The 22,621-nt window shown below is 38.9% G+C and overlaps 2 protein-coding genes across 3 annotated transcripts; one reads left to right on the top strand and one right to left on the bottom strand.

Moving 5' to 3' along the window:
- Positions 1-265: 265 nt before the first annotated feature.
- On the top strand, positions 266-4,926 carry LOC122825767 (rho-related GTP-binding protein RhoB-like). The gene has a single exon (XM_044107315.1). The coding sequence runs from the start codon at positions 820-822 to the stop codon at positions 1,441-1,443; it is 624 nt and encodes a 207-aa protein (XP_043963250.1). The 5' UTR covers positions 266-819; the 3' UTR covers positions 1,444-4,926.
- Positions 4,927-6,650: 1,724 nt separating this feature from the next.
- LOC122825762 (apolipoprotein B-100-like) lies at positions 6,651-21,284 on the bottom strand. 2 transcript variants are annotated; one of them, XM_044107305.1, is made up of 26 exons: positions 21,140-21,284; positions 20,811-20,855; positions 19,981-20,093; positions 19,735-19,880; positions 19,441-19,588; positions 18,931-19,083; positions 18,709-18,833; positions 18,461-18,546; positions 17,918-18,365; positions 17,721-17,835; positions 17,492-17,638; positions 17,189-17,400; positions 16,877-17,096; positions 16,612-16,785; positions 16,329-16,526; positions 16,056-16,223; positions 15,430-15,632; positions 15,114-15,284; positions 14,892-15,022; positions 14,602-14,803; positions 14,337-14,509; positions 14,072-14,247; positions 13,859-13,974; positions 12,972-13,345; positions 8,161-12,860; positions 6,651-8,040 (listed from the first exon to the last, which is right to left on the bottom strand). In XM_044107305.1, exons 1-26 carry the CDS (start codon positions 21,252-21,254, stop codon positions 6,922-6,924), a joined length of 9,978 nt encoding a protein of 3,325 aa, XP_043963240.1. In that variant the 5' UTR covers positions 21,255-21,284; the 3' UTR covers positions 6,651-6,921. The 2 variants fall into 2 exon arrangements, with proteins under 2 accessions (XP_043963240.1, XP_043963239.1); XM_044107304.1 differs by having other exon boundaries at positions 15,430-15,635; positions 21,140-21,283.
- Positions 21,285-22,621: the final 1,337 nt, after the last annotated feature.

Below are 22,621 nucleotides of genomic sequence, written 5' to 3'. Positions count from 1 at the left end.
ACATCGTAAATCATATCGATGACCATAAAGCATTTGCAAACTAATCACCTCATCAATATCATGGTATTCTTGAGAAAAGTTAAAATAAAAATTTGATTAAATAGGAACTAACATCAAATGACAACACAATTTTTAATTCTGCATTTGATAAATTATACAAAGGTATAGATAAACAAACATGTAAATGCTTTTGTTCATTAATTGTCTATTTTTGTTCAATTTAATTTTTACTACTCGAACATATAATTCTATGTTTAGCACCTTTTTTGTGTATTAATTGTCACGTTTGCCCTAGATAGCAATTTATTATGAATCTAAGTTATAATGTGAAAAGCAGCATCCCATAAATATGCAACATGTTCAATTGAAAATCTTTATAATATTGCTTTGAGAAAACTCTATTTTTAGTCTGGGTAAAAAAATAAATAAATAATAATAATAATAATAATAATAAAAAAATTATATTATGAATTTTGTCTTAATTTTTTTCAAAACTGTGACTAACTTAACTGATAAATAAAAGACATCCTAATAATATAGTTTGGTCACCTGGGTGGGTCCTTGTGGATTCTGTCCCTCCTCTCCTCAATAGAAACCAATGAGATCCAATCACATTTTCCTCTACAAACTATGATCTCACCTCCCTATTTCCGATTGGATTGTTATATTTAGGAAACCAGCCCCGCTTTATAAAGACAAGGCCGTTGTTTCTGTAAACGCTGTGGAGTTTGGAGAGGACATTTACTGGCAGAAACAGCCTAACAAGTCTCCTGGACGAGTTTAAAAGCAGAGTTCGGCTCTGTCCAGACGTTATTTTGGATGCCGCGTTTAAAGAAAACCCAAGAAGCGACCCAGATGGCTGTCCAGAGAAAGAAACTTGTGGTTGTCGGTGACGGCGCTAGTGGGAAAACGTGTCTACTGATCGTTTTCAGCAAGGACGAGTTTCCCGAGGTCTACGTCCCGACTGTGTTTGAAACCTACGTGGCCGACATAGAGGTTGACAACCAGCAGGTCCAGCTGGCTCTGTGGGACACGGCCGGACAGGAGGACTACGACCGACTGCGCCCACTCTCCTACCCCGACACTGATGTCATCCTCATGTGCTACTCCGTGGACAACCCGGACTCGTTGGGGAACATCTCTGAAAAGTGGGTCCCTGAGGTCAAGCACTTTTGTCCGAACGTGCCAATCATTTTGGTGGCCAACAAGAAAGATCTGCGCAACGATGAGAACACGAAGAACGATCTCTCCCGGATGAAACTAGAGCCTGTGAAGGCGGAGGATGGTCGTGCAATGGCCATGCGCATAGGCGCGTATGACTACTTGGAGTGCTCCGCCAGGACCAAAGAGGGCATCTGGGAGGTGTTCGAGACCGCAACACGGGCTACCCTCCAGAAACGCTCCACACCGGGGGATTGTTTCAAATGCTGTGTGATGCTGTGAGTCAATTGTGGCTTACAAGGTCCGGAGGACCTTTGCAGCATACAAGACGTTTCCTTCCCCTGGGGGTCTATGGTTGGACATGCCTTCAGCTGAACCAAAACCAGTGACTGCAAAAGCATTGTTTAGAGCACTATTGCATGTGGGTGTTGGTGTGTAATGCACTGGTTTGAGCATCTTCGTTCTGGGTCACCTGATCCTAGTCTGTTCGAAAAACAACAAACCACAAATAGTTTCATTATATTTGGAGAACTTTATCCTCTGCTCACTGAGTGTGGCCTTACCTGAGGCTGGCTTACAAGCCAAAACCTTTGGCTTGCAAAAACTGATCTATTTTTGTGTTTAAAGTATTTTTTTATTATTTTATTTTTTTTTACATTAACTGTTTTACCAAAAATCTGCACTCTGTAATTTAAGTTTGAACTGTGTTGCAACATATCTGCATCGAGTTTGTGAAATTGCACATCACGGTAATCATTATAATTCAAAGAAATTCATATGGTATTCTGTATAGTGTTTTTATGTTGGTTTGGGTTTTTTTTTTTTTTTTTTTCAATTAAAATCAGTGTTTTTGATGTAGGCAGTTGCCCAGGGTGAGTGTAGGACAGGGTGGGTGAGGCACCCAAGCACTAGATAAAAGCTTTGAACAAGTTTTCTGTTGCTTTTATGTTAACGAAGGATTAGCATATCTTGCTGCTGAGAATAGATGGACTGTTTTACGTGATTTGCGCAGAATTACATTGCATTTTGCCCCAGAATTTAGATTATTTCACATGTCTTAAGCAGCTTTGGGGTCAACAGTAACACCAAAATTTTCTAAAGAGTTAATAGAAATTTCTTTTACTTTTCATAAAATTGTGGTCCTTAGTGGTCAAATTGACCGGTTTGTACTATTCTTGGGTGTATTAGAGTGCATAGCCAGGTTCTGAAATAAACAGAAATGTTTGACACTATCAAACTAAAATCTAAAATGTACCTGCTAGCCAGCTCATAACTAGTTTGTCTTTTCTGCAAGTATGAGAAAAAATATAGGAACCTGCTTTCAGCCAGCTGAGCAGGAGTTTGTATAAAAACCTGTAAGGTGGGGACAGCTTTGCATTACTCTTGGTTTCAAACAGCCAGTGAACTTTGTCTGAAATGAATTCAACAAGTCTTTGAATTATAGGAAAGTACTGATAAATTTTGGTGGGTTTGCGTGTGTCTGTGGTTTTCTCCTTTTTGTTAGTTTTTTGTTAATTTTTTAATACCCGGACATCAGTAACTGACCCATGCTTAGTTCAGCAAGTGTTGCCTTACAGCATACTTAACCAAAGGTCTTTTAAAGCAGATACAGTATACAAAGGAGCTGCTTCAGAGGGTTTCATGTTTGTTCGCTCCTCCATAATGTTGTATTCATTGCTGTTTGGTCCCATTCTACTTCAATTTAATTTAGACAAATGTTACATTTTTTAAAAAGGTTTTGTTGGCCTTTATTTGATAGTTAATTGACAGGAAAGTGGGTAATGAGAGAAGGGAAAGACATGCAGCAAAGGTCACAAGACCGGGAATTGAACCTGCGACAGCCACGTCAAGGACTAAGGCCTCCATATATGGGTTGTGCTTAACCCCTGCGCCACCACAGCACACCTTAAATGTTATATTTCTAAGGACTTTGTGTCACACCATGTTTCCATTAATTCTGGTTCTAATATGCATTTGTTCTCACTGACTAATGAAATATGACAGATTATGATCCTTGATCAGATCAAAATACCACAAAGTGACTTCATGTGAGTAGAATTAATTTATTTAGGTTGAGTAACCAACTTTTGTTTAAGTAAATCATAACAGCGTGTCAAAACCTTTTAATTAGAGCTTGACAGTATATTGTTTTGCCATTGTGATCACCTTACTAGTGTGTGCGATAGTGTTCAGATAAACGATTTGGCAGGCAGTATTATTTCAGGTGCCAAGTATTTATGTTGCGCTTTTTGATGAGCATTTTTTTTATTGGGTAGCTTGAATTGACTTTTTATTCTTGCACTGCACAAAGATCTTAATAATTCAGACACTAAAGCTTTAGAGGTTGGAGGTGATGATGGGGAAACATTGTGGAAAGTGAGAAAAATTTTTCTGTGTTCCTTTATTGATAATTTGATTTCAGACGTACCTATTTCCATGAAGCTCTACTTTAAATTGTTTGTTGCCAAAGCAGGTACGATAGATGCCCCTGGCATGTTTGTCTAATAGTTCTCATGCAACATAGTAGGAAAAAACAATTCCATCATGTTCCTGAAGGCCAAAATGCCTGACTCTTTCCAAGGTCTTTTCTGTAAAGGGCTAGTGTCAAGTTTACAGTAATACCTTCAGATTTGGTCATATTGATTAGTCGGTGTATAATCCTGTTAGTTTACAGCACAATTAAACCAAGTTATACATACAGTAGCTAAAGCTAAGCTTTTCAGAGATATTATTCTGTTACTTTCCTATTTAGAAACTACTATGAAGATTTGGTATCTCGTAAGGGTGCGTTTTCTTTTAATAGTCACAGAAATCCAGTTTTGATTTTGTTTTGTGTGTGTGTGTGTGTGTGTGTGTGTGTGTGTGTGTGTGTGTGTGGAGGGTGGTGGTGGAGTTCAGATAAATAGTATTTTACATTAACAAAGCACTTCAGTGTATAAGTTTGTGTTTTTCAAGACTGATATTTTCTCTGGTAACACCAGCCTGTACAAAGGTGTCAAAATTAAATGTGAATCGATAAACCTGCTGTAACACGTAAACTGCATCAGGAGTATTTTAAACGGAAATCTAAATATCTTCCATTGCGACTATGAATGTACTTTAAATTTACTTGGTCTGAAAGCTCATGGGATAGAATTTAATGTATCTGAGTTAACCTTTGGTTGTTGTGAAATAAGTTCAGCTCATCTGTTGCTCCACTTGTTGTGTAATTGTCCTCTTGTGTAGTTGTGGGACTGCTTGTTCAAATAGAAGCTTTTTTTACATTGATTACTGACACTGTTGCTGTTCTGGTGATTCAGGAAATTTCCCTTCATGATTTTTACGATCTATTTAGGCGGAGAAAGTTTGTGAAACTTCCTATTTCTGCTGCTGAGAAATCACCTGCATGTTCGAAGGTTTAAGCAGTGAGTGTTTTCTGAATCTACCCAGAGACACAATAGTGTAAAAGTTGCACTCCCCGCTGTCTTCCGTTGCTGGGCTTTCTGCTGACTTACACAACAGGAATGCATTGTGCTGAACTGCTTGATTTTCCCACACTGGCCCCCCTGATGTGCCTCTGGGTTACAGCAGCGTTACACAGATCAAATTCTGCAGGTTTTTCTAATCTTTATTTTTACTAAAATGTGGAGAAGGACAACAAAGGATGTGCAAGACGTTTCTATTTATGGGTATTTGTTGTACTAGAATGGTACGTTAGAAATATTGTGAAGAGAAAAAGGTTGAGAAGGAAAGAGTGGAAATCTAAATAAAGTGATTTTTCATGAACTGTTTAATTTGACTTCTTTGAATCGTGTTACTTACACATACAGTATATCAACATTGTTTTCTATACTGAAACATACAAAGAACTGTTTGATTTATTGAATTTATATCTCTTTTGACATATTTTGACAATTTCATATTTAGGATTATTAGCTTAAACATTGCAAATATGACTCAGGAAAAAAAAATTCAAACTTAAAAAAAAAAGTATTTTATTGTTTATGGTTACACCCCTTACACAATCTACATAACAAGACAGACCTGAGAAGCAAAACATAGTTTCATGATAGTTTTATTCTATTACTACTAATGTGAAACACATACAAGTATAATGTAATTTACCTTTCAAATATAGTGCAAATAATTCATTCTTTTGCTTGTTTTCTATTAGCAGCCTCCAAGCAGACACTGTGCAAGTCTTTCTTCCACTTTGTTTCACAAGAAGAACTATGAATGCCACAGATACTATTTTAGTCTTGACTAAATATAGATCTTAGCATAGGGGGAGCATAAAGGACAAATGGCTGGAGTCTACTATAAACTCCAATTTCTGATATCCAAAATAAAATAAAATTTTAGTTTTACAGTTGAAACAAGTTAAAATCTCTCAACAAAAGTCTTGCAAAAGTCTTCATGCATTGCACATTTTACCATGTTGCAACTACATATTTGTGATTTCAATATAAGGTTATGTCATAGGCCAATACACAAAGTAGCACACACCCATGAAGTGTAAAGAAAATGGTACATGGTTTTCTGAACCCACACTTTTCCCTGTTTTCTTCACCTGTTTTGCACTACTAGAGAGAAAGGTTTGAATGATGTTCACAGACAAAAGGTCTTTCAATTATTAACACAGATTCTCAGTTGGATAGGTCTGGGGTTTTTAACACTTGAATATACTTTAATTTAAAGCTGTCCTTTGTAGCTCTTGCTGTATGGTTACGGCCATTATTCTGCTGAATCTCTACCTCCCTGTTAAGTCTTTAAAAGCCTATTACAGCTTTTCTTCCAGAATTTCCCACATAATTCATAATGTGACTTTTTAAGGTGAAAGATTGTGACAGATTTTTTTTGTTGTGGAATCTGAGTTAACAATAAAAGCTTAGGAAACAATGTATCCTTTCTTCTTTTTATTGCAATTAAAGGCAACGATGTGTTGGCCTATTACAGAATATTTCCCAGTTTGTGATTGTAAATTGATTAAATATGAAAAGATTCAAGGGATATGCACACCATTGTCAGAAAAGATACTACCGACCCACTGCTTCTGTGTATAGATTTCTTTCCTGAAAAGAGTTTTATTTTTGTTTCCTAGGAAAAGCACACCGAGCTCTGATTTAGTTATTTCTGTGATCACTTCCTGTTCTGTTAACCATCAGACAGTTTTCATATGCTGATACCAAGGCTACTTCTGCTGGAGGTTTCTTCCTGTTAAAATGCAGGAGTTTCTCTTCAGATGGTTGTCTAGTATGACCACACAGTCAGTGTCAGAGTAATCAACTGGGCTTCTGTATGCATTTTTTTTTTATCCACTGGCTTTTTATGATCAACTGAATTGGACTTTATTATTCTAAAAGTTGATTGAAATGTGTGTGGATTTGAATCTATCTGCATTATTAATTTAAATTGAATCAAACTGGATAGACATGACTTAATGCTACAGACATGAACTGAATTAAAAAGATTATTTGCAGTGCATGGTCTAAGAAATGCACAGAGATATATGCAGTACAAACAGTTTATTGGTGGCCACATCGAGTTTAAATAGTACAAGACACAAAGGATGGACAGTTGGATCAGAAAATTTTTTAGTCCACCATGAAAAAAACAAAATTATGCAGAAAAACAGCACAAAGACTCGTACTAAAAACAGACATCCATATGACTGTAGAGTTTAGCTTTTTTATGACAATAAATTAACTATTAAGTTGGTTGGCTGTGATAGAAAGGTAGTTAATTCAGATACTTGCTTATAGATTTTGTTGTATTGGTGAGTTAGTTGAATTTGGCAACAAATGGTAAAGGAATGTCAACCTCTATCTGTCGGTCACTTACTCTCACATATGATTCAACATTCTTGCTTTTTTCTTTGAGGATCCTAATGACACTGTTGTGGAAAGCATTGATGCGTTTAACGGATAAGTCAATCCAGGACTGGATGTCTGTTCTAAGCTGTGAAGTTGACACATCAGCCATGATGCTGTGGATTTTATCAGTCACAGTTTTGAGATATTCCTTAATGATTATGTGTATCTCATCAACCCGTTGGGCAACACTGGCCAGAAAACCAGAGTTCTTGGCATCATGGTATGCATCCATCACAAAGCTGGAGATGTTCTCAAGATTTGGGGCTTTTAGAGTTTGGAAAAACTTTTCATTTTGTTCAACAATAAATTGCATGAATTCTGAGAATTTTCTAATGATGTCATCCAGTTGGATGTCTCCAAGTTTCCTTATGCTAACAATCAGCTGTTTCTGAATTTTTCTCAAAGCAATCATTAAGTCATCGAAAAGTTCTTGACCAGTGACAATGCTGTTAGAGCCAGGGATGGTGAATTCTACGGCTTGGATGTGATCAAAGACCGATGCAAAGATGGTGACAAAGTACTCAGGGAACTTCTCAAGAGCCTCTTCAGATACATCAGCAACAAAAGTGCTGAATTCCTGGTAGACCTCCAGTCCAGAGAGCCTTTGTTTATAGCCAGGGATCTGGAACTTGGTGTGTCTCAAGAATTTAATCACAGCATCAAGAACAAGCTCAACCTTCTTCTGGGACTCTTTGAGAATCAGAATGGTCTTATCTGTGACAGTTATCATAAAGTCAGAAGACGTAACATCAGACAGTTTTTCAACAGCCTTCTTGAACATTGCTTTACCCTGCCTTCTTAACTTTTCAAATGACCCCTTGAGACTCCTAACAAGCCTGTTGATCTTGTTGTTCATCTTCACAGCGACATCAGAGACCATTTCCATGGATGCTGGCACCTGTTTCTTAAATCCCAGCATCATCTCATATGGTATCTCCATATTCCAGGTCGTCTGAAGATTCAGCTTCTCAGAGTCCATTACAGACATTTTGAGACCCAAGATGTTGATGTCTGTTGTTGGTTCACTCTGTTGAGAGGACAAGCATAAATAAAAACATACAATTAGAGAATAAAAAATTAAACATATATCTTAGATGAACAGAAAATAAGCTTTTATTAATGAGCAAATGTATATGTGTTCTCTTACCGGGTAGCGACCGTAGAGTCTAGCTTTTACTTGTGCTGGCCGCTTGGTCTGCATCTGTACACCAATGAGTCCTGCAGAAGGTGTGGACATGGAGACAACAATGCCATCTACTGGATTTCCCTTAATTTCCTGTTTGATTTCCATAGTGAGTGAAGCCAAATTGATCTTTGCTGCGTTGCTCACAGATGTTTCTACATTTTCATAACTCAAGATGATGGTGCTCTCATGGTTTCCTTCTAGCATTGAGTGCTGTACAGAAAGGAGAGAGACCACCTTAAATTCTCCCTCTGTTTTAACATTGGTGTTGGCTTCAATCTTTCCAGTCAGAATTTCAAAACCAGACATTGAAGAGGCATCAAATTTGGCCTTCAGGCCATCCTGGTGGAGGATGCTGGCATCAGTTTTAAGTGTGATCATTTCTGTTACCATTGAGAACTCATACGTCAGATCACCCATCACTGGGATCTTGATGCTCGGAATCTTAGGCAGAGTGATTTTTGGAACAGTCAGCTTGCTTAGTGCAGATGGGATGTGCAGCGAGGGCATTGTGACAAGTGTGACATCAGGCAGGGGGATTGTGAAGGAGGACATCTCAACATTCATCACTGGAACTTTGTAGGCAGGGATTAAAATGGTTTTTGGCAACTCAATGCTGTATTTTTCATACTCTGACATTGCTTTGTCATAAGATGAAGCAAGAATGGTGGCAGCCTTATCCTTGCCTATGAGCATTTTCTTGTGCAGGGTCCTCATGTTGGAATTAATGGCCCGGATGACTGGATCCAGATTAATGTTAATTGTGATCATCTCAGGGTTCTTAACATATCTGAGTTTGGAGTTGATGTCCAGTGTCTGCTGAGTTGTGGTAAGGATGTTGCTCAAGCCAGTGTCTTCCCACAGAGAAAAGCTCTCCACTCTTTGTGTCCTCATGTCAACAAATGGCAGAGTTATTTCAGGAATAGTGATGGGTTTCTTCAGCATTTCAAGATCTGCCTCGGCACTGATTTCTGATTGGATAGTAAGTTCACTGTCACCATTGTCCATGGAGAACAAATGTGAGTATTTGTACTGATTAAACCTGCCCAGACTGGTCCAGCTTGCTCTCTGAATTTCAGAGCTCAAAGTAAAAGCAATATCATTCTGTAGGTCAACTTTTCCAGAGAGCTTGAATGGAAGAACAATCTCGGCCTTTCCTTTGTTCTTAGTATCAAATTCAAACTCTGTGGCTGAGAGCAGAGTGAGTATAGAGTTTGAAAGGGTTCCTTCAATGTTGCCAACTAGTTCTGCATTGTGAGATGCAGTGAAATAAATTTTCATGTCTTCAGTCTTAGCATGAAGCTTAAGCTCTGCCACACTGCCCTTAATGAAAGGTGTATCAGTCTCCAACTTGGTATCAATCAGGAAATGGCGGAAAATACTGATATCAGCACCAAAACTTTCCTTAATATTTAAAAGACTGCTACTGGTGTCACCAGTGAGAGTCACTTTGATATTCTGGAGATCCATTTCTATCTTGATGTCACTCTTGTGTCTTGCTTCATCTGCGAAATTCCAAACTTTGTATTTTTGATTGGCCAAGTTATTAAAGGTAAGATGAATGCTGCCATGTTCAAGTCCAAAGACAGTCTTTTGATCAATCATCATTTCACTGAGGATGTTGAGGGGTGGAAACTTGAAATCGTGTTTGTAGGCAGTGCCCATTTTGGCAGAAAATCCATTTTCCAGAGCCAAAAATCCACTGTTGACAAGTTGTGCCACATAGAGCTCTGTTGTTGCTTTTGCCGTGGTTTCACTAGAGGCTTGAGCTGATAAGCCATGAAAATTCATTGTGCCCTTGTGGTCAAGAGTGAAAGATGACTGCTGAACATTAATGGATTCCGAGATGGTCAGACGGCTCATTTTGGGAGCGGCAAAATGTGCAGAAGCAACTGCAGTGAAGTCTAGCACTTTAAGAGTAGAAACAGCCGATGAGTTCAGGCTTACTTTAAACTCTGGTGTGGCTGGTGCAGTTGTGGTGTTCTCCAGCTTAGCTGTGGTCATGAGGTTGTAATGAGGGGAAGTAACTTTGAACTGACCATACAGTTTCCCAAAGCAAGGAATCTTGCTCATCTCTGCCACTTTGTCTTTCAGTTCCACCACAAGAGAATCATAATCAAAGGACTTAATTTTCTTGATTGTTCTTGTGAAAAAGTCACTCAAATCATCAATAAACAGTTTGAAGTCAAAGGAATAAAGCTCATTCAAAAGTTCTTTTACAGGCACCATAAATTTGTTAAAAAGAGGCTGGATGTCAACTGATCTGAGAACATCAAATGTTTGTTGAAGCTTCTCTCTGATCTGAAACTGCTTCATAATCTTTACAACCTCATCCATGATGGTCCCAATTATTTTTTCAATTTCATAGTTGGAGAGGAACTCTTCTATTTTGTTATAAATTGCATTAACCCTTGTTGGAATGTCATATTTTTTCAGTTTAGCACCAACAGTCTCCTTGATAGATGTCAGCAGATTAATAAATTTGTCAGTAGGGAGCTGGTCTATTACACTGATGATTAAATTTCCCACTGATGTTATAAACTCTTTCAGGTCTTGGACAAAGAGGTTAAAGTCAAAACTGTCAACTGCTTCCTTTAGTTCTTCAATTTTGGCCTGAAACTTAGCACTGATCTCATACTTGGTGTTGACCTCTGTGAGCATCTCAGTACTGAGATCCATCAGCTTAATCATTGTGCTTTTCATGTTTTCAATAACTGTGGGAAGGTGCTCAATAAATGGGATCTGAATGAAGTGGCTGTCACTGTTCTTGTCATACTTCACAAATCCAGAGATGGCATAATCTTGGCTGGACTCACTGAAGAGGGGAGTTGAGACTTCTCCCTTCATCTCAACAGCAATTCTCTCTGGATTGTTAGAGGCACTCAACATCTGTCTGAAGGTATGTTCGTTTACAGTGGAGGTCAGCTCCAATGTGACCACTTGTTGTACCAGGTTTAGTACGCTGTTGAGTTTGTTGTTCATGTTGGTCTTCACGGTAGGTCTGTCCGTCACTTCATGGCTGGATGAGGCTCTGTACTCAAGTGATTGTGCAAACTCTGTTGGTTCTGCTTTCAGGAGGAATTTGCTGTACAGTTCACCACTATGTTTTCCAAAGAGGTACACCTCACCATTTGAGTTGAAAATAGCATCAATATTGAGTGTGAAGGGTGCTGCAGTGGTTTTAACTGTGCTGTCCACACGAAGAGATGGTGAGTTGAAATTGGCCACATTACTGAACTTGACAGTCAGACCATTAATTTCCATGTCAGTGTTATGTGTCATGTGTGATCCCAGGAGTTTTCCATTGGTATTGCACTTTGCAGACAGGACTAAGTCAACAAACTGGATTTCATAGACGTGCTTGAGTTCTTCTTCTGAGAAGCTCCCCTTCAGTGTCCCAGCCAGCTCCACGTTGTAGGGTTGTGCCTTGAATGTGGCATCATTCTCAAAGTTGACTCCCATCACCTTTAGTTCATTTTTTACCATAGCTGAGGCTGTAAAGCGTTCCATGCTGACTGTGATGTCATGCATGTAGGAGTTGCTCATGTCAAGGAAGTTGTCTGTTTTGGTTTGTAGGGTGAAAGATCTTAACGTAAGAGACAAAGAATGGGTGTTTTCTGTCCTAATTTCCCTAAAAGATCCAACCATGTTGTTAGAGAAGACCAGCCCATCTTCGTTCAGCCTGAGGTTCACTCTGTTCCGCCCACTGATGTCAAACAGGCTGCCTTCATACATGCTGTTGATATATACTTCTGTGCTTGAAAGCTTTCCCTCAACATTGAGCTCAGCCATGTTGTCTTGAATGGTACCCTTTGTTTTAAGAGACAGCGTGGCACCTGGTGCGCCAATTCCAGCATGGAAAATATTCTCAAATGTGAATGGACTGTGCTGGGCGGTTGTTGTGCAACTGGTGGTCAAGCCATTTGTGTTCAATGACAAGGTTGCTTTGTGAGAAGCGAGGCTAGAGAAGATCTTCATGGAGGCATCAGCATTGATCTCCAAACCAGATGGGTTCATTGTTCCAGTAAACAAGGAGTACAAACGGTTCTGTGTGTCTTCAGCTTGGTTCTCAATTCTAAGGGAAGCTTGCCCGTCAGACATGGAGAACGCAATCTGGTTACGAATCATCCTCTGATGAGCCCTGGTCACAGAGTCAGACTGGATGGTAAGTTTGACATCCTTGTAGTTAACATTGATTTTTGTGGTGTGCTCAACCAGGTTAAAATCCATGCTGGTGGTTGATTCAAATAGAAATTCATCATTTTCATAAGTTGATTTAATCTTGTGAGAGAGCTTCCTTGGGCCAGAGTTTACCATCAGTGTACTGTCCATTTTTGCTTGTTTCTTGGCTGGCTCAATAGAGAAGGTGTAGAGATAACTTGTGGTGGCGATGTTTGACCCAATGGAGATACTGCCATCTGTGTTAACATCTCCAAAGAAAGTGTCAGAGTCAAGAGTGAACTGGGTGGTAATAGTCAAAGATGTGTCAAGACCCACTGGAGCAGCACTGGCAGAGATGCTATAGTGGCCTGTTGTCAGTACATTGTCTTTGACAGAAATGCTTTCCAGTACACTGAAACGTGTGTTTATGAGCATGTGTGTCAGGGATCCATCGAGTGTGACTTCAATAGTTTCCCTTTCTGTGTCTGTGATTTTGGTGGCACCTAAAATGAAGCAAATTGGTAAAGTTGTAGTTAGTTAAGAGTCCCCTTTAATGCTGGTTCTGTAAAATTAGCCAATGTTTTATTTATTTAAGAAGAAAACATTTTAATTACCGTCAGTTGAGAAGGAGAGCAGTTTGATTGGACTTTCAGCCATGACACTGAACCTAGCCACGTATTCAGGAGACTTAGAAGTGTTATTGCCAGCTGTAATCAGTCCCTCCCAGTCATAATAGTTGCTGTTGACCTTGGCAGAGGCTTCAAACAGTCCCATCAGAGGTAGAGTGAGATCATGTTCAGACGGGATGGTGAAACTTGGAATTTGGATTTCCCGTGGGTCAACGTCCAGTTGCAGCTGAGGCACAAAAAAGCCTGGGATTCTGACAACAAGTGGAAGGCCTAATTCCTCAGAAGATTTTCCACCAAGAGGCAGAGGGACGGTCATCATGAAACGGTTCTGGTTGAACTGGTATCTGAGTTTGCTTTCACTGGTGAAACATTAAAAACAGGATACGTTAAACCACAAGCATACATAGGCAGGCTATTTTTATTTATTCAAGACAATGCAGATGCAGGTATCGTCTGCTACACTTAAATGTTTCTGATCATCAAGTAAATTGTAATATCAGAAAAAGATGACCTCAGTAAATCTAAAAAAGCTAACAATGCCACAGTGCCACAATATTCTCATTTGTTCTTAAATTTCTTGAACTGGACAATGAGCCTTCCTCCTTTTGTTAGACATGTTCTATTTAAAAGTTTTAATGATTCTACAGCTCTGGTAGTAATCAGACCTGAACCAAAAAAAAAAACTCCTCTTATCTCTTAATAAATAAAATTATTTCAAAATTACATTTATCATTCATGTCAGGTTTTTTCTGCTTTGATAATCTAAGACTGATAGGTGTGACAAAAGAGCAAAACCAGAAAAATGCAAAAGGAACAGAATACTTTTTTTTATAACACTGTATTTGTGAACATGGTCATGTAAAGTTACTTACAAATTCATGAATAAGACTTCAGGCACTGATGGCATTTCCATATTGCCAATGTTGTTCATCAGAGTCTTCATGTAAATACAATCCTCAGAGATTTTGTCAATCCAGATGTTGGTGGCCTGTTCAAACCACATACAAAGCAAAGATTAAAGCCAATATGTAGACGTTACATAAACTTGAAGCAAGCAAACTATAGTAGAATTTTATTCTTTTCACCTCAACTCCTTTGTTGACAATATGACGGAGTTTCATGTCGGTCTTCACAACCTTCTTTTCCAAGAGGTCCTCAGCAAGCAAACTGAGCCATGCCTGGAGGGCTTTAGCATAATGCACTGGGATCTTTGTGTCAGCATTCACATTGGATGTCAGATAGGCCTCAGTTTCCTTCGCACCTAAAATACAAAAATTGTTTTCTATTTAAATTTGGGATTGCAATCTGAAATTACCTTTCTCTGAATATGACCAGTGCTGATTTTTTTACCATATTTGAAGGTGACCGCCTGCATGGAGGAAATCTCTGGGAGCTTTACATCACTCTTGATCTGCAAAGTGAGCCCATCTGCTTTGGTTACAGTAGCACCAAGGGTGGCATCAATCTTCAGCGATGGCACAAGAAGTTGAACCTGGAGCAACCCATCATCCATGGCCTGAAGTCTGCAAAGAGTAATAAAAACAAAATAATTGTCACATGTACACATCAAAATAAAAATCAATGTTGTGAATGTTTGGAGGTTGGGTTTGCTCACTTGGCACGACCAATCAGGGATAGCTGTGGCACATTCTTGTTGGAGAACTCGATGGTGAGGGATTTGCCTTCTGCACTGCTATCTGCCAAGCCAATCTTAATCCCAGCCTCAACATCAATGTCAGGTATCTGGATTTGAGTAGTGAAGACATTCCTGTTCCGGTTGTACTTCATAGTAGCTGTAGCCTCTGTGGGCTTAGCACCTAAAGTTATAAAAGATATATTCTCTTTATTTTTGATTGGTGCAAATATGTGGAATCTTATGTAAAGTCTTCAACAAAATAATCATACCCTCAGCTCTCAGGGACATCTTCAAGGAATCCACACTCTGCCTGCCATCCGTTCCTTCACGGAGAAGTTCATAGGCAATGCTGGCTGTGTATTCAGAGATATCTTCAGTAGGCTCAATATCAAGGGCAAACCTAAAACAGAAACAATCATAAAAAACTAATTTTAGGTATTGTGGTATGTGAATGCAAATGATAAACAAGGGTTGTCCAAACTGTGTCTTACGCTGTCTCTCCATTCAGGGGGAAGTAGGGAGCAGTGTTCTTGTCACGGGCGTTGGAGTAAAGCACGTTGGTGCAATATTTGATACCAGAAAAGAGAGTTCTGCACTTTGATCCGCCCTGTGTGTATGGAATCCTTGTGGCCTTTTTAGCATCCACAATCACAACTTTATTGCTACAAAATAAGAAAATCAACAGGAAAGGTTTAATCACCTAAAACAATGAGCTGGAATGTATCACTTGGTGACACAGTACACGTAATTCTAACTTGCATAGTTTAAAATGCTTAAAACATCAATTTTATTAACTATGAAGATCACCTGATTCTGAAGAGCTTTGTGGTTTCCTTTGGAGCTGGAATGGAGAGCTTCAGTTCTTTCTGCTCCATGGTGATCTTGGCTTTGAGGGAACTCTCGTGGAACATGTTGGTGTGCAGCTCAACACCAGAGGCAACATATTCAGGGAAGTGGATTCCCATCTGGGTCATGAACTCAACTCCAACAGAGGGACTGAAGACCAGCTCCTTCTGTGAATGAAAACAGACATCATAACATTTCCTAGCCTGGGCTTGTTTGGAACCATAACTATGGTGAACTTTCAGAGTATGTTTAAGATGTTTTTGAGAGGGTTTCTCATTCTGTATTTCATCTTTTGCTATTTTGTATCGTTTCAATGTTGGAAATGAAACGCTGTCCTTGCAACCATCATTGCAACCATGTGCCAGTTTGAAATGTGTCATAATAAACCAATTACTTAAAGTTACTTTCCTGGAGTCTAGTCCTAATCTACTCTAATAAATGATCCTTTTTATTAGATTTGAACACATTTATGTCGACAACTCATTAAAAAAATGTAACAAAAATGCTATATTTGAAGTAGGCAGGTACTAAATGAAAATCAGAAGAGATGAAAGTCTATTTTGGAGGACAAGGATTAAAAGCATTACCATGTTTGGGGCGATGTGAAGACCTCCTTTGGCACCAGGAGCAAATGTGCCTGACAGAGCGAATGTCATGGGCAAACCAGATGCTGTTGGCAAGGTGAATTTGTTGTCCATGAAGATGTAGTGTGCAAACATCTCTGTGTCAAAGTTTGAGAACCTATTAAGGTTAAACTGAAAGGAAGAACAAACAGTTTTAGAGCTCTAGGATTGTTGTATTTAGGAAGAAACCTAAAGCTATGTTAGGAAAATATTGAAAACTGTTGTACAAATCAATACCTTGGAATGGTGCATGAAAGTTCTTGCATTGATGATTACATTTTCAATAATGAACTTCAAATCACTGCCCTTGATGTAACCCAGTTCAGTTCCCATGATGTTCAGGTAGGCCATAGCCTCTGGAGACTCTTGACTCTGCAGGTTGCTCATCAGCTTGTTGAAGTTGCGAACAATTTCTCCCACAAGGTTTTCAGGAACCTTAGGAAGAAAAGCAACTCTGTTATACACTGTGCTTCAGGCAAACTGAGCTAGCAGCAAATGCTGAATACAAATAAGTACATACGTTTTGTTTTCCTGATTTCAAGGGGGCAACCCATTTTTCCAGAACTTCTTGAACCTCTGGTGGCATCTTGCCCTCAGCCCAGTACAGAGCTTTAGAAATGGTGTCAGGGAAGAAACCGTTCTCGCCAAACAGAGCCTCGATGGTCGGCTCAAAGCCTTTTCCCTCCATGCCAAACTATGTGAAATGCAAATTTAGTTTATATGTCAGGGTGAATGGGTATTGATTGTTCAAAAATGTCCAACACAGGCCAGGGAGCTATGCTTACCTCCCAAATATCCAAGCTGTACCCAAAAGCTTTCAGCGTTGTTTCCAACAGTACTTCTCTTGGCAACTGGTTGTTGGGGTCAAAAATTACATTGCCCTGAATACTGGCCTCCGTGTTCTCATGTGCAATACCCAGTTTGTAGTTGCGAGACTTTGTGGTGTAGTCATGGTGCGTGGAAATGTCAGTGTTCCCCAAAGCTTGGAGGATTCTGTCACCAAGTCTAAAAAAATGCATTTACATTATAGTTAATTTACTTAGTAAAGCACTTCGTGGTGCCTCTGTAAAATAAAGCACAGAATAAGAAAATCTCACTTTTTTGTCTCTGACTCAGTTGAGCTAATAATGTTGTGGATGTGGGAGGACACAAAAGCCTTGATCTGCGTGTTCTGCTCCTGGGTTAGCAGCTTCTTCACCATATCAAAGTCGCTGTCCTGAGGATCCCTCATCAGGATGAGGTAAGCCGCCAGGCGTTTCTGCACGGCGCCCTTGGGGTACTGGCAGACCCTTTGGATGTTGGAGCGGACCTGGACAAAACAACAGCAGGTGGTTAATTTTCAAAGTAGCTGTATTTTTTTTAGTCACTACAAAATTGGAAATGCTGAGAAATGTTGTTACCTCATCTGTCACGGACATGCGCCTGAAGGCCTGGATGGCTGCCAGTTGCACAGACAAACTGGTAGCAGGCTGTCTCATGCACTTCAGCAGGATGTTCTTAATTTCAGGGTTAGCTGCCTCCATTGCATCTCCCATGTTACCAACGACCTGGATGGAATAGCATAAGTAAATGTTAGTTTTTATATTTACCATTTTATTTTGACAGTTATGTCTACAGATGGTTACCTACCCTGAGGGTTAGGAAGGTCAGCTCTTTCTCGCCTGCGCATTCTGCGCCCAGGAGGGACTCCATGTACTCATAAACAGCTGTGATCTCTGGGGTGACTCCCTCAGCTTTGTACAGTCTAGAGACACATGAAGAAGTAGCTGTTTAGATACTAATTCAAAGCATAAATTACAACTGAGTGTTCAACTTCTCCCACATACCTTTTGACTGCATTGCTCAGAGCATACATGATGGGTTTGCTCTGTTTGTACTGAGCCATTGACAGCATGTCTAGCACCATCAGGCGGGAGGGGTTTGAAAGCATTCCCAGGGCATAGACGAAAGCATCGACGTCATATGCAGCATGGTCAAAGTTTCTGAGTATTTTCAGCATGCTGCTGGTGCATTCTGGGGTGCCACACTGAACCAGAGCTTGCCAGGTAAGAATACTGGAGACTGACATCATCTCATCCACATTGGAGGCCAGGACATCGGCATTCAGGCCACGCAGTTCAGACACCAGCTTGTGGAAGAGACTGGCACGCTCCTCACCCTCATTGGTCTCAGACAGAGTGTTCAGCTTCTGCATTGTGGCAATAACGGCGTCCTTGGTCTGCACCAGGGACTTGTCATCAGTAACATCCATGGACAGGAGTTTGAAAGCTTCATCTGCGTAGGTTTAACCGAATTGATTAAAATACTGCAGAAATGTGAATATGGTTGGTAATTGTTTAAATTAATGCTCTGGACAACGAAGCACTTACTGTGGTCAAAGATTCTGTCGTTGATCTTGGAGGTTTCTCTCAACGTCACAGTCTGGCTCACTACTGCTGAAATTCCATATTCTTTCCTTTTTCCAGGAATTGGTAAAAATGAAAAAAAAAAAAAAAAAACGAAGAAAAAAAGGTATTTAATCAAATGTGAAAAGTATTTTTGAAAAATTTCCAAAAATATGTATTTTCAAATCTGTCATCTATTACAGTAAAAGCAGCATGGCAACAGGAAAACCTACTTGTAAGAGAAGGGCAGGAAGATATGCTTCTCTGTGCAGGATCCACTGGTCACATGCTTTTTCTGGTTGTCAAATTTGTAGTTACAAGTCTGAGTGCTGCTGATCAGTTTGGACAGAGGGTAGTTCTGAAAGCAAAAGACATCAAATAGATCAAAACTAGATCTTTAGGCACATTTTATGTAGGTGATATAGACATTAGCTAGAGGCAGCAGGAGCTCTCACCATGCCAGAGATGAGGGCCAGAGGGCTGGTGTTCTGTCTGCGGGCTACAAAGCCATCACATTTCGACAGATCCCTGTTGATGGTCACTTCGGTTGTGGCGTCCGATCCGAGGTTGATGGTGAAGTCGGAGGAGCACACTCCATGTACAGTGGGCTGAAAAACCACAAGAGGCTTTGTGAGGATTCAAAAACAAAGTTGCCAGAGTTTGATTGCAACTGTTCCCTCTGTCCCTAAATCAGATAATCAATGAAAATGAATGATTATGGAAGCAGGTGTTGCCAAAAGGTGATAACTTATCTCGGACTTTGACCTGCATTTGGAGATTGTCACTGTAAGAACACGATATTACAGGGCAGGATTTATTGGGGCGTCTTATCAACCCATTGTGCAACTTGTTTATCTTTGTGTGACTCAACATCACAACCTTCATCAACTCCACTTGGCATGAAATAATTGGAAGCTATAAAGAGTGAAATATTAAATAAGAAAAAAAAAAGAAGAAATCTGTACCATTTCTTTGGTCTCCTCTTTGTTAATTTCAGGCACCATGAGAGTGGAGATGATTCCCCTCTTGATGTTCAGGATGTTGACAGGCTCACCCTCTTCAGGGAACAGCTTAACATCAGTGTGTCCCTCCACTGCAACCTTCAAGATGTTCCTGGCAACAGGTACAGGTTTTAAGTTCCAACCTGGCATTTGGGTCATCAGCTTTTTTTAATCTCTTGGTGACTGTGCCAAGATGTTGAACCCAAGAACACAGACAATAAAAGAAATCTTTCCTGGAGAGACAACAACTTGACTTACTTTGCCATTGCAGCTTTGAAATCCTCTGAACCAGCAGCGGGACGATACACTGGGTTCCCCTCATGGTCCACGCCAGTGATTTCGCTCAGAGAACAATCTGTTGTTTTGACGATGAAGCGACACGTCTGAGGCACATCAATCTCAACCTGTGCAGCAAATGAAACGTTTTGTTGTTACTTCTGCTACACGTTAAAAGTAACATGAGTTTTTGGACTTCCCAATTATAACTACAGGTTTAAGACTTACTGTACAGGAGACTTTGGGTCCACTCTTGTCATCTGATGCTCCATTTACACTGTTCAGGGTCTCAGCTTCATAGTTGTACACAAACCGTCCGAAGTTCTTGTATCTTTTGGCCACTGAAAACAGTTCAAATGACCCAGTTAGAAGATGTTAGTGTTCTTTCATACACAAAATCATTCATAAACATATTTTGTTCTTCTCTAAAACTAGGATTTGATTAAATTAAAACAAACTTACAACATTACAAGTTTTGAAAAAGTATACATGAAATTCTGTATTTTTATACTCTCTTCTTATCTGTATCTTAGTACATTGTAGCATGTTCTGATATACACACTATAATCATGTGAAGTATAAATCTACTTTTTTTGCTCTTAATAATTTTACACATAGAGGTAAACTTCATAAATTACAGTAAAAAAAATAGACCTAAAAACTGTATTAAATTAGGATTTTTGCAAAAGTTTCAGACAGCAAAACATTGCAACAATTTTGTAATCAAGCTTATGTGGAGTAATAAAACAATTTTATATTTCTATTTGCAAGCATTCAGCAAAAACCAGACAGTTATTTAAATTATAATACATATTATTTAGTACATTATAATCAGTTTGACTTTTTAGCAAAAAGTATACTTATTTTTACCCCTAATAATTTTCTCGATGGTTAAATAATATGATGCTTAAGTTTAATAAGAACAAAACAATAAATAAATAATAAACACAAAGATGCATCCATCAAAGCTTTCACCCTTTTTTCTGTTCAATAAGTTGGTTACGTCTCATCACAAAACTGATTAAATAAAATTTTTTTTAAAAAGTAAGACAACTCACAAAAGCAAACTGGAGATTGTTCTTCCAAACCTCCTACATCTTGCTCTGAAAACAAAAACAGGAGTTCAGCTTGGCAAGCAAGGTCAATAATAAAATTTTTAACACTAAAATTATTTACTAACTAATGTGTTTGTTGGAAAAATAGATGCATGTTTAATTGTTAAATTGACCCTAACAATTTAGCAGCAAAAATTTAATGACCTGTTGGTCATTAAATTTTTAAAAACACAATAATAAAATTTAGCCAATATTTTTGATTTCAATTTTATCTACCGATGAATGATACATTTAAATTATTATTAAACGCAACATGAAAGCGATGTACTTACGGGCGAGGGTAGAGGTGCCCAGAAGCAGCAAAAGGCAGAGCCTGTTACCCCACATGATGGGCTTTAGCTCCGACAGGATGTGGAGAGTCTCCCTCTTTCTCTGAAGACTAATCATTATGTGTGTGTCTGTGGGCTTTTATAGTCCACAGTCTTACAGTATATGACTGGTTGCGACTTGTAGATATGCTGCCCTGGTTCCAAAGTCTGAGCCGTCCTTGTGGCAGGCCAAAGGTAAAACAGACTTGTCTGTCAGCATTGGGTGGGGGTTTTCAGTATTATTGTGTGAAATCCCTCCTTTTTCATTAAGTTTGGTTCTGGACTATTTAGGGCTTGTTAATTGAGAATGCTGGAGATACTATTTTCTTAGAAATGTGTTAGTTAATCGTTTCTATTTGCCGTAAAACTAAATAAAAGGAATCAGAACATCATGTAATCAGATCAGTGTCATATCATGGCTAATTTATTATCAATCCTTAACTTTTATTGCTTGTTTTCCTCAAAGTGCAGCACACAAATAGATTTATCAGTTATTAATTTTATAATTTTGTTTTTCATTTTAAAGTCACAGAGGTTGTCTTCAGGTAGAGAGGTCTTGAACTTTTCAAAGCAGATGTTCAAGAAACTCCTTCAGCAAACCTTGAAACTAACCACACTTTACATTTATTTCTTGAAGATTTATAGGTAAAATACAATGTGATTGTATTGATAGTTGATATTTCCGAAAACAACAAAGAAGGTTTAGGGATGATAACCTTTGACCTATAGCTGTCAAACAGTCTGAAGCACACTGACGTAGAATCAAGACCTGAGTCATAATCTGTCGGACGGAGGGTTTCTAGCACTCAGTAGAGCACATTTTGTGGATTCATCCTGACGGATTTTTATATTAGCAGTGAAAGTGTAGCAGAACCATTACATTTGATTTGAGCTTAAGTTTTTTTGTTTTGGCAAAGCAGAAAATGCAAAAAAAATGAGTTTCTAAATGGTTAAAGGTGGTTTTGCATATATCTGCTATATTTTCAGCTTTTATTTGTTAACATGCTTAAATCAATATATTTTTCTAATTATTATTCTAATTTCTAATTATGCAATACTTTGTGTTGATTTACCACAGGAAATGTGCAAATCCCAATGACATACTTGGAAAACGTTAGAGTTTGAAGACTTTTGCAATACACTGAATTCAATGCAAGTTTTTTGCTCTTGTATAGCAGAGCATTGCATTTATAATTAAAGAAGCAAATATTTAATCTCTTTAAAAGACATTTACATAAATAGTTTCTTATATTTGGGGTGTTAATTAAATATTTCTCCTTTATCCATTTGGCTCAAAAGTACCAGATTTTATCATAAATTATAATTCAGGAGGTCCCTCTTGCATTATCAGAACCTTATGAAATCATCAGCTTACTGGCTGAGACTTGCACACAGCTGTGCGATCCAAAACACCCAGCAACACTGGTTTTGGAAAGGATTAAGCTC

The sequence above is a fragment of the Gambusia affinis genome, linkage group LG22 (genome assembly GCF_019740435.1).
Source record: "Gambusia affinis linkage group LG22, SWU_Gaff_1.0, whole genome shotgun sequence".
Lineage (NCBI taxonomy): Eukaryota > Metazoa > Chordata > Actinopteri > Cyprinodontiformes > Poeciliidae > Gambusia > Gambusia affinis.
Note: the sequence above shows the minus strand (reverse complement) of the source record. Positions and strands in the feature narration are given on the sequence as shown.